The 12,733-nt window shown below is 42.5% G+C and overlaps 1 protein-coding gene across 1 annotated transcript in view; it reads left to right on the forward strand.

The window, feature by feature from the left end:
* The window catches only part of ASAP1 (ArfGAP with SH3 domain, ankyrin repeat and PH domain 1), a 252,092-nt gene extending 239,727 nt beyond the window's left edge, over positions 1-12,365 (forward strand). The window contains exons 26-29 of the mRNA XM_065399859.1: positions 525-583; positions 3,156-3,658; positions 7,418-7,540; positions 12,291-12,365. Coding sequence (XP_065255931.1) covers positions 525-583; positions 3,156-3,658; positions 7,418-7,540; positions 12,291-12,365 — 760 coding nt within the window. The remainder of the gene's footprint in view (positions 1-524; positions 584-3,155; positions 3,659-7,417; positions 7,541-12,290) is intronic.
* Positions 12,366-12,733: the final 368 nt, after the last annotated feature.

Consider the following 12,733-nt stretch of genomic DNA (forward strand, 5'->3'; position numbering starts at 1 on the left):
ATACTCTAGCTACGGTGTGTGTATTACAATAGTATACACATGGGGTGAACTGTGAAGCACCCAAAGCAAAAGATAGACTATCTTAGACCATAATTGCATGCTTTTGGACTGTATTACCTATGTACTTAATATGGTTATTTTAATGTGTTAATTTAAGTTCTTGACTTGTGCTTTTATTGCTTCTTCTTTAAACAAAATCTGTCAGTTGAATTGCCCTCTCAATTTAAGCAGTTTTCTAAATATACATGTATGCACACCTTGTTATCCATGGAACAGATGTGCCGTGCAGTATTAACAATGTGTAGGCTTTGCACAGTTTTTTCCTTTATTTGAATAATCCAAGCCCACTGCCAACACTGCTTTGCGTTTCAGGGCTATTTCATGGACAACATTGTGTGTCCTGGCTATGCATAAACTCTTACTATAATTTTTTTTTCTGAATAGTGGGTGGGCACTAGAAATGGGACACAGTAAACTCATTGTTCAGTAAGTTTAATTACTGATAGTTCATATCTATTGATTAGCATGGGGTCTGCAAAGACTGCACTTGGCCCAAGAGTTCTTCCTAAACTACCTCAAAAAGGTAAGACCTTTTTAAAAGATGTATACATAGTTGAATTGTGTGTGTGTGTGTGTGTGTGTGTGTGTGTGTGTGTGTGTGTGTGTGTGTGGTATTAAACAAGTGATGATAAATCATAAGGGTTTTCATAAATTTGGTGTTTTCAGCAAAAGACATTTATTTATGGGACAACACATCTGGAAATTCTGGCAAAATCGATAGGGATTTTCCTTGCTGAATCAGCAAGGATTTTGTCAAAAAACTAAACATATATTTTAGTGCAAAAGCTGAAATCCTGCAGAACCTGGAGGAAAATCAGTAAGAATCTGTGTATTTGTATTGTCCTCCTTCATTACTGATTTATTCCAAGATCATAAGCTCCTTGCAGAAGAACCACATATTCACATGTATTTGTACAGTACTTAGCACAATACACCAATGACACTGATTGGGGTCTGGTGTTATTACTGCAATATAAATGTTAAATAATACAGATCTAGGGGTAAAAAAATTCAAAATTGTCTAAGTTACTTGGAAGCCTAAATCCCATTTACAAAAGTTACTTGAACATCAATGGAACTTAGGTCACTTCTGAAAATGTGCTTCAGGCTCCTGAATCACTTCGGTTCTTTTTGAAAAACATCCCCCTATTCTAGTTGTTCTGGGCCAAGAAGAGAGGTTATAAAAGTCTTCCCTTTTTGTTCTGTCAAAGTTCAGGATGGCCTATTTCAAACAGTTGACAAGAAGATAACTGTTTGAAAGGTTTTTTTCTCCTGATGATAATAGCCCACCTTAATCAATTAGTCTCATTAGAGTTGGTATGGCAACACCCATTTTTTCATGTTCTCTTTATATATTTCTTCCTACTGTATTTTCCACTGCATGCATCTGATGAAGTGGGCTTTAGCCCACGAAAGCTTATGCTCAGATAAATGTGTTAGTCTGTAAGGTGCCACAAGTACTCCTTGTTCTTTTTGCTGATACAAACTAACACGGCTACCACTCTGAAACATAGTCTGTAGAGTGGACCATTTTGAGAAACAGAGTAGAAGATTGGGAGGAAAAGGTGGTCAATGAAAGCCTCTTTCTCTGAGTGATGTGCCAGAATTAATTGAAGAACTGGAGAAAACAGAGAAATATACATACCCCCCTGCACACGCACGCACACACATGTGAGCAAACACACTGAGTGTAAGCATATACAATATAGCACAATTTTACATATGCCAGTGTGTGTGTCAATGGATATTACAACTGTATTGTTCCAAAGTAGGAGAATCAAAGAATGAATCTGGCCAGTCTAACTTCATTCTGCAAGATAAGAGAAATGCAAAGCATTAGTGGCAAAAACTAAATACAAATTTTAAAAATTCAGTTTTTTACAGGTAAGAAAATTAATTCAGTTCAACAGTGTCCTTTTAAGGTGTCATTGAGATGACAGGTGTCACTGCAAAAGAAGTCAATATTCACTTGGTATAAAGTTAGGTTAGAGTTGACTGTCATCATGGGCTGAAATTACTTTTGGGCCATATACTGAACTCTCAAACCATAGCAAGTGGTTGTTCCAGCCTTTCTGAGGAGTGTGTTACCTAGCAACAAATCTGATATTCTGTCTTATTTGAAGCCCTCATTTTGGAGGGCTAAAAAAAATGTATTTAATATCAGGAGTGCAGTTAAAATAAATTGGCCTGATTTTCAGCCTGAACCTGGTTCATTTGTGCCTTATTTGCATATGTGTTATCATGTGTGTAGAAGTCATTCTTATGTACATGTATGACTAAATCATCTCACTTGTAGTAATGTGGGCACAATTCTCATCTAAAAATCAGGATCATCATATATAATGTGAATGTGTTTTTGTAGTAGGTTATATTATAAATAGTGTATATGTGTGATATTATTTTGTGGTAGGTTTAAATGTGTTGACAGTGTTGCTTGACCTTAAAGCAAATGTTTAACACAGTATGAAATTATCCCTTTTTCTGAGTCAGAAAGATGTGGTACTTTCATCAAGGAGCTTATTCTCTCAGTATCAGGCTTCATACCGCTATACCTGTATAATATAGCTAAGTACAGTCATGCCAGTCAGGTTTTGCTTGGCACACTTAATGGAAGAGTCTAAGGAAGAAAGAGCAGTGAAACTAAGAAAATGTAAAAATAAATGTTGATTGAAAGGACCTGCGTATTTTCCACCTCTTGTAGATAAACTGCAAGGCAATATCATTTTTTAAAATTTCAATCCTTTCTTTTAAATCACAAATATAATATTGCTTATTAATTTCAACTGTTGGGAAATAGTGTTTTATTTAAAATGTGTGAAAGGTAACTCAGAGTATATCTGACATCTTCAGTTATTGAAGATAACTGCTAGGTTTTGAGCTTTTTAGCTTCTTTCATTGTAGATATCTATTCTTGGAGTTAGCCTGAAATAGAAATTCTCTTTCTACATTTTGTATGATGGAAATAAATCTTTCTAGAAGAAAAGAAGTTGTATTGCATATTTCAGATTCTTCTTAAATGTAATACGGGGAAATGAGATTTTCTGTCTGTCCATGAAATACATGTGAAAATATCCTGGTTTTGCTTTCTGTTTTAGTGGCACTAAGAAAAATAGAAACCAGTCATCATCTTTCAATAGATAGATCTAATCAACACCTGGAAATCTTTCAGAAGTCTTCACAGTCGATCGATCTACCACAGAAACCACAACCTGGAGACTTGCCCCCAAAGCCTCAGCCTGTGGAACTCGCCCAGAAACCTCCAATTGGAGAACTACCCCCAAAACCAGGAGAACTACCCCCAAAACCTCAGCTAGGAGATTTGCCACCAAAACCACAACTTGGAGACTTACCGCCAAAGCCACAAATGAAGGACCTTCCTCCAAAACCTCAGCTAGGAGAGGTATTGGCTAAAACTCAAGCTGGAGAATCATCACCAAAGCCTCAACTCTCAGAGGCAAATCAGAAATCTCACTCCATAGATCTTTCTCCAAATGTACACTCTAGAGATACCGTCCAAAAGCAAGTATCTGAAGATTCTAATGATGTGACACATACCCTGCCAGAGACCCCAGTGCCGCTTCCCAGGAAAATAAATATGGTGGGTAGTTCTAGTATTCCAACGTGCTGAAAGCCTCGTGGCAAGCTTTGAAGTTCTCCTAAAGCTAAATTTGCAAAAAGACTGCACTTTAGTTATGTGCACAAAACAGGTGACAGCTCACAAATTTGAGCACAGATGTATGCTTTTGAACGGTTTCAACAGATAATGCTTCTGATGGTAAAGCCTATTGCATGCCAAAAGGAATACAAAACATAAAAGGTCATGCCTGGGAGCAAGGCACTCAACTTAAATTCACCAGAGTATTTTTGGCAGTGTTAAGGGTGCAAATTATGTTTCTGCAATAAGTGGTGGCTTTCTGTGCGTTAAGGAGTTAGAAACATTTGTAAAGCTTTCTGTCTTTAATTCTTTGCTCTCTGTTTCCTACACATAAAATAACTGGGACATATATTTGATTTTGAACATATTTAGAAAAGGGTTTAATAGGTTTTATTTTAAACTTCCTTTTTAATAATTGTTACAAAACTTAAAATGTCAACCACAAAAAATCAACTTTGGCAATGTAATAATTCAAATATTTAGCACCTATATGCTTAACAAAGGTGCATAAGTATCACTGTATTTACAGAAGGGCCCATCGAGGCACAGAGGGAAATTTTGACTTGCCAAAATGTAGCATGTCAGTGGCAAAGCTGGGAACAGAACTGGAACCCCAGTCTGGAGTTCTCACCACTACACTTCAATGTAATTCACATCTAACAAACTTAGGTATAGTAGGAACAATTTATCCTAGTCTAATTTACTAAGACACTTATTCAGGCTACACACTAGTTATTCTTGTAGAGTTGCCTTTGTTTATCTCACAATCCAAGTAGATAAAGAAGAGGTGTTAAACATACTTTTATAAGGTTTTCATCCTGTGAACTACCCAAAAAATAATAGAGAAAGTGTTTTTATCCAGCAAGCTGGGTATGCAAATGGTTGAGGTAGGATACACAGCTTCCTCTCCTTTGCTGAATGAAGGGGGAGAGCTCCTCCTCGTCTCCTGGGTTTAGGAGAGCATACTCTTTCTCTTCAGCTCACCATTCCTGCCTGACTGGTGAGACAGGGACTCACCAGTCAGAGTAATCTGAAGTGAGAGCAACAGAAGTTTTTGTCTTTTGGACTTCCTTGCTTTCCTACCAGTAGGTGGGACAGCAGAAGGACCACAAGAGGTCTCCCAGCCAAGAGTTGCCTATTCATTTACTTTAAAGGGAGGGGGGAAACTCACTACTGCAAGCTCCCTCTTCCCTCTATGAGGAAAGAGGCAAATAACCCATTAATCTTTTGATTAATATCTTCTAAAATACAGAAAATCACACTAGATATTTCCAAATGTTCTGAGGATGAACTGCTGGGCCTTCCGTTTATATTTGTTTTTACATCAGTGTAGACTCGCTGTTCTGGCTTAATCTAAATGATATTTATAGAAATGGGGAGGGAGCACCAGAAATGTGTCTCTGCGCTGCTCCAGGTTCTGTGCATGCATGCTCACACTCCTATGTTTGGCTGGCAATGGAGCTGCTTAGAGACGTGAACTCTTCAAATACATTTCTCATCTGGTTCCCTTGCTGTGTTCTGTCACCACAAGATGATGGAATGCTGCATCACCACATAACAACACCTATGAGGACAGCCACCAATATCTGTGGGATAGTCTTTGTTTCTTACTAGTCTGAGGGAATCGGGTATTTCAGAAGCATACAGTAGGTATGACAAAGTACCACTAATATTTAAGGAATTAAATGGGATTTGAAGATAAAATTTGGTCTCAGTATCATTAAAACTACACCTAGTACTAACAGTCACCAGGGCCGGCTCTGGCTTTTTGGCCGCCCCAAGCAAAAAAAAAAAAAAAAATGGGGCGGACAGAACGGTAAAGCAAAGAAAAAAAAAAAAAACCCTGTGGCACGGCCGGAGCCAGGGTGCAGGGGGGACTCCCTGCGCTGCAGATGTGCCCCGGCTAGCGGGGGGAGGAGGGGAGAGAGAGAAGGGGGGCGGCCAGGGCTGTAAATGAGAGCACAAATTGGAGGGGTCATGTCCATTAATTAGCAAAGCAGCAACTATCATTGTGAGTTGTGAGCACCAAAACCTCTTCCTGAATATTTTGATATAGGGACATTTTAGGATGGGGTGACAGATTTGGGTGCACAAAGAGAGAAAATTATTATTAATTGCATTTGATGCAAAAATTAGATGCCTTGAAAATACTTGTTTCTTTACACATCACAACCCCAAACTGTGCTCTTAATGTACATTCCTTTAAAATCCAGCCCATAGTCCATTCCAGAGAGATATACCACCTCAGGCTGGCATTCACCTTTCCATCACTTTAATGAGTTAAAGTGGGCAGATTATTAAAATGTCACCCATATATTAATAATAGAGCACGGACTACCTGGAGCAATGTCAGTCACTTTCCCTCACGTCTTTATAACTTGAGACATGTATGGAAATCTAGCTTTCTGTAGAAATTCACTTGAACTAGAAAAATTAATACAGTCTAGTTGGTGGAAAAAGTCCATTCCCCTGCATCATTTCATGATTGATTTCATTATTCATGGTGCATAAATATCACTAGGAGCTGGGTGCCTACTCTCACCTTGGGTATCTATTAATGGTGACTGTCAACCTCTCCTGATAGTTTGCTCTGTTGCCTAACTGGTTTGAAGTTTATTTAATATGATTTTTAGTACAGCATATTAAGTCCAGTGTTGACTAATGGATCCCTTCCCTTTTATTCAACATTCCTTTATATATTTGCAAACAAGTACCATCTCCACCTCAATCTTATTTTTTCTGAGTCTCACATTGTCTTATTGACTAAGCTTGCATGGTTGGCTTACCATTCTTCTTAGTTTTTGCTTTCTGAAGCTTTTATCATTATTTGCCTTCCTTTAGTCTTTGAGTGTTGTTTGAAATGTGATGTATAATAACAGATCATATACTTCCAAGGTAGTCAAGTTTGGAAACTGTTTACATAGTTCCCAGAAAAACAGGGTGCATCTAGAGAGGGGCAGTGTTTGGATCTGAATTGGCAGTCTAGGGCAGAATCAGACCACCTGATTGTGTTTTGGTTCAGAATAGTTAACACAAGCCATTCTCATGAGAGATCAGCCCAAAATAGTGCCACTCATCTTAGAGTAGATCTTCATGTGGAATTTCTGCCATTGAGTTAAATTTTCATGAAAATATTGTCTTGCTAGATTTAGTCTGTGTCTGTTCCAGAACCAAAGAATAGGTTCATTTTGGTTTTGCACTGGACCTGGAACCAAAACTTTAGTAGAGGGTATAGATGCTGGGGTTTGAATTCTTTAACTTCCTCAGTTCCCCTATCTTTCTGAATTTCATTGGCGACTGGATTTCAATTTGGTTTTGCCCTATTCTTAATTCTCATACACGTTAAAGGGATAGTGTATATAGACTAAAACCATGTCAGAACCATTGTTAAAACTATTTTCTGGTCTAAATAAGTATAGGTGGGGCCTAAATCATTTAATTAGGCAGTAGTTAGATGTCAGGTTTTCTAACATTGATATAGTTGTTTAAAAACCTTGATGAAACAAGGCACTGTGGCATGATGGGCTAGGGAGCAGACAGGGGAGATGGGGAAGGCAGGGTTCCCCCTGCAATCAGAGATACAAACTGTGGGTAAAATGCACTGGATTTGTAGAATAAATCATAGCCAAAACCCAAAATTTAAATTCTATATATTTATTCCTTTTCTCAGCTCTTTCAGCTAAAATTGTATTTACTTTTTAGGGGAAAAACAAAGTTAGGAGAGTGAAGACCATTTATGACTGTCAAGCAGACAATGATGATGAGCTTACATTTGTAGAAGGAGAAATAATTATAGTAACTGGTGAAGAGGACCAAGAGTGGTGGGTATGTATCTCTGCTTTTATGAAAATTCTGTATAATTGACACTTTATTGGGCATTACTCTCAGCTGAGTAGCAGCTAGCTTAGTTTCTCATAGTTTCTATATGCTACAGCTTATTTGACCTACTTAAAGCTCCTGAACATCAGACCAATCATACTTCATTGAGAAATCCAATTATTTTATGCTTCACAGAGACTTAAATGCAGACTCCCATTCTTAATGGTGTTAGCAACTACTAGGGACAGCAGCAAAAACTGACCCCATTTCATAGGTTTTCAGATGATTGAACTTACTGAGAGACCTTATATTCTCTTTGATTCTTGTACTGCTGCTATTCCAGTTTTATTTGATTCCTTCCTTTACCCTAGACTAGAGGAAACTAACTGGGCAGTGACAACATACCATGTATTGTACATAATTTGCATTAATGTTTGCATGTTTTGTCAAAAAATTATGCAACAGGATTTATGTAAACTTGCATCCAGCGTTCAAATTGAAGGAGAATGGGTGTGTGCAGGCAAGGAATTTACCTGCTTTTGTGGGGAGACAGTCTTCCCTGGATACTGCTAAAACTATCCCTGCCAGCCTCAGAGATACTTCTGAAATGCAATATTTTGTTGCCTTTGGAATTCAGAAGCTTTCCACCAAATGAGGCAGTCTCAAATTTCCCCTCTTGACCCCTGCAAATCTTTCCATTTAAACACTGTGTGTATCTTTGTTGATAAATGATAAAATGTGGTTCTTGTCTGAATTCACCAGCAACATTAAGCTAGTTACAATAGTTGCTGTGAATATGATTGTTGTAATTAATCCCATGCACTGTTGGCTTCCCCTCCAAAATTACATGCAATTGATCAATTTTGTCCTTACTCTGCAGTTTTAGGGTTACCATATCTATTAAATAAAAAAAGAGGACCCTCCACGGGCCCTGGCCCTGCCCATTTCCCCACCCCCAGCCCCGCCCCAACTCCGCCCCTTCCCCGCCCTAACTCCGCTCCCTCCTCCCTCCCACTCCCAGCCACGGGGAAAGGGCTGCCCGAGCGCTACCGGCTTCACGGTTTGCCGGGCATCCCCCAGACCCTGCGCCCCCGGCCGGCGCTTGCCCAGCGCAGCTGGAGCCCGGGAGGGGAAGCGCCCAGCCGGGGGCGCAGGGTCTGGAGGCTGCCCGGCAAACCGTGAAGCCGGTAGCGCTTGGGCTTCGGGCAGCCCCCTTGCCTCCGGACCCTGCGGCCCCAGCCGGGCACTTCCCCTCCCGGGCTCCGGCGGCTGGGGTCCGGAGGCATGGGGGCTGCCCGAAGCCGGTAGCGCTCGGGCAGCCCGGCTCTGTTTAAGAGCCGGGCTGCCTGAGCGCTACCGGCTTCGGGCAGCCCCCATGCCCGGCTCTTAAACAGAGCCGAAGAGTCAGGGGGGGGAGCAGAGCCTCCAGCCGCGGCGGCTCTGCTCCTCCGCTGACTCTTCGGCTCTGTTTAAGAGCCGGGCTGCCCGAGCGCTACCAGCTTCGGGCAGCCCCCGTGCCTCCGGACCCTGCGCCCCCAGCCGGGCACTTCCCCTCCCGGGCTCCGGCGGCGCAGGGTCCGGAGGTATGGGGGCTGCTCAAAGCCCGTAGCGCTCGGCTCTTAAACAGAGCCGAAGAGTCGGGGAGGAGCAGAGCTGCCGCGGCTGGAGGCTCTGCTCCTCCCCTGACTCTTCGGCTCTGTTTAAGAGCCGAGCTGCCCCAGCGCTACCGGCTTCGGGCAGCCCCCGTGCCTCCGGACCCTGCGCCGCCGGAGCCCGGGAGGGGAAGTGCCCGGCCGGCGGCTGGGGTCCGGAGGCAAGGGGGCTGCCTGAATCCCATAGCGCTCGGGCAGCTCGGCTCTTAAACAGAGCCGAAGAGTCAGGGGAGGAGCAGAGCCGCCATTTTCCCGGACATGTTCGGCTTTTTGGCAATTCCCCCCGGACGGGGGTTTGAGTGCTGAAAAGCCGGACATGTCTTTTGGATAGTGCTAAAATAATGCCTAATTTTCAGAAATGTGTACCTAAGATTTTGTTTGCAAAAGATGCAGCTGCATGCACAATTGCAGTTTCCCAGTGTGACACTTGCATCTATGTATGTCAATCAGGGCCAGCTCTAGCATTTATGCCGCCCAAAGCAAAAACAATTTTGGCCGCCCGCCCCCCCCCTCCCCCCGTTTTTTAATTACCCCCCCCCCGCCCCGCCTCAACTCCGCCCCTTCCCCAAATCCCCAGCCCTGCCTCCTCCCCCCAGGCTCTCAAGCCTAAGAGGGAGGTGGAGAAGCTGCGCCCGCGCCGCGGCCACTCGGAGTCTCCCCCTCCCTCCCAGGCTCTCAAGCCTGGGAGGGAGGGGGAGCAGCGGCGCGCGAAACAGCTGTTTCGCGTGCCGCGGCCGCTCGGAATCTCCCCCTCCCTCCCAGGTTTGAGAGCCTGGGAGGGAGGGGGAGACCCCGAGCGGCCGCGGCGCACGAAACAACTGTTTCGCGCGCCAGCAGCAGCGGAGGTGAGCTAGGGCGGCCGGGGCACATTTTTAGGGGCGGCATTCTGGCGCCGGCCATGCCGCCCCTAAAAATGTGCCGCCCCAAGCACCAGCTTGTTTTGCTGGTGCCTAGAGCCGGCCCTGATGTCAATGCATCTTTTGCAAACAAAAATACCTATTTTTGTCAAAAAAAACACTGAACAGTGTCTTTTTTTTTTTAATTGAGCCCTGTATATTCTGCAGTCCATATGTAGGTATGACAAGGTGAACCTAGAAGAAATTGACACGTCATAGAAGTTAGATACGGAAAAGACCTATTATGTCATCTATTCCATCTCCCTAATAATGCAGGACTGTGCCTTAGACAATTCAAATCTCTAGCAGAGATACTCTACCTAATTTGTGTAATGACATGGGAGCACTAATTTTTTTCTGAATTTATTATGGCTTTTCTGGACCATTCAGTTTGTAAACTTGATAACTCTTGATTTTGCCTATCTTCAGAGTGCGGAAATGGCTTACAGGAACTCAGATATTGTGGCAGTGGTGTTATTACAGCAGCACTCAAAGGCCACAATTAGAATCAGGGTCCCATCTCTACTGCTCTTCAGAGGACAGGGATGAGTCCTGTAGATGTCAGGTACAAAAGGCAGAAAGTACGCTGATGATTTATGGAGTTTAAGGTGTGGTAACTACAATTTGAGGCTGGGAAGGTTACACTGAGACCTGCCCATTACCTGACTCCTTACTCAGTTATCCCTCCACACACACCCAAGTCAATCTAGCAAGACCCCAAAACAGCTGACAAACTCCAGAATTGTGGACCTCATCAGGGCTCCCAAGGCTGTGAATGAATCATCACCTTGTACTGCTGGGAAAGAGAAGGCTTTTGCTGGGGCCATGTTCCCCCAAAGTCTTAGCACCATTGGAGAGAGGTAGCCTCTGCTTGTCCCCTTGCCCCGTCTTTTGACACTGTTGGCAGTGGTTGCTGAGTCTCTCCTTCATGAAGGATGCTGGAACCTTCTTAAAAGGCCATTCCCCTGGGAAATTCCATGAAGGACTCTGAATCACCTGGTGCTTCTGGGATTGGGGGATGAGGGCTGTTGGGCCATTTGCTTCAAAGTCTGGGCTCCATAGGGGGTAACAATGGGCTCACCTATTGCCCCTCTCCATTTTGGTAACCTATAGAGCAGTGAGAGGCACATTACTATTCTGAAAACAGTGAACCAGAAGGTAAATCTTCAACCTAGAAAGAAGCATTAAGAGCTAGAAAAGCACTGACTGTATGATAAATCAAGGCATGCTGTTCTGATACTGTTAACTAGAGCTGGGCAAACAATGTGTAGTGGACAAATTATTTAGCTTTTCTCCAGTTTGTGAAATGTCCACACACAAGATAATGACTTATTCATGATTTGAAACTGCTTGGATACCTCTTTATGAATGTATATTATGCTATGGATTGCTTGCAAACTGTTTCCCGTACAAATTTGGTGTGTGTGGTATGGTTGTTCCCCTCATTTCCAAGTTATTGAAATTTGTTGGATCGATCCTTTTGTAAACATGAGTGACAGACGACATTGATGCTCCACTTTGCTTGTGGAGTGGGGCCTTTATTACCTGCTCCTCTTCCATGTTTGGTATGTAATGCTTTGCTAGGATTTCTTCTACCCACCTCTATAGAATTATTCCAGGTAACTTCCCATTTTTAGCAAACTTGTAGGTTTCTCTTTTGCTCTTCTCATCCACAGTCGGCTTCCTAGGGTAGGATAGTCCCAAGATTCCTCATTCTGGAGTGAGTTTGTAGGATTAATTCAGTTCTCTTACAAGATACAGTATAACTATAGGTTAATCTGACAGCCAAGAGAACCTCTCCTCTTTGTGTTTGGTTCAGTGGAATATGTGACTCTTCCAGATGTCCCATTCCAACTGTGATCCTTTTGTTCTAGTTCATTTAACTTGTCCCTCTATTTATCCCAGTTACAACAATGTTTGGTGGTGGTTATTGATCTCTTTACAAATCCAAATATTGTTGTAATCAAGGTAGACAGAGGATTATATTAATCCAAATAAAACAAAATATAACTCTGATGTCTATGTTTGACAGTGGGAGATACTGAAGAGTAACATACATCAAAATGTAGCTTCCTTGGCAAGGGTTTAGATGGCATGCTGTGAAATGTCCAAGAACCATCACCAGGCTTGTACTGATATGCACAAGGAACAGTATTTTGTTATATGGAGTACGCGAGAAACCCACAATGTTTTTCTCCTTTGTTGCAGATTGGCCATGTCGAAGGACAGCCAGAGAGGAAAGGAGTCTTCCCGGTGTCCTTTGTGCACATTTTGTCAGATTAATAAAATTCAAAACTTGAGCATTGTACATCCTTCATGCAAGACAGGCTTTTTAGCCAAAGCTAACGGCTGCTGCCTCCCTGTAATCCTGTGCACAATTGTATATATCGCTGCTGTTACAAAATAAGAATTCATTTAAGGTTCACCTCATGAGGTGAATTATATGTATTGTAAATATACTGTGTTATTCTGCCTTTGCCAGTATTATGGTAGCCTTGGAACCTGGCATGCCTTATTGGGTTTGCTGAAGCCATCCTTGGCATCTAGCACTTACATCTCTGTCTATGCTGTTAAAAATGTGTATCAACTGCCAGCTTTCCAAACATAGGTTTCCATCGACCATGTAACTTTGTAGAAATGACTGTTCCTAA

This window comes from Emys orbicularis, chromosome 2 (assembly GCF_028017835.1).
Source record: "Emys orbicularis isolate rEmyOrb1 chromosome 2, rEmyOrb1.hap1, whole genome shotgun sequence".
NCBI classification, from domain to species: Eukaryota; Metazoa; Chordata; order Testudines; family Emydidae; genus Emys; species Emys orbicularis.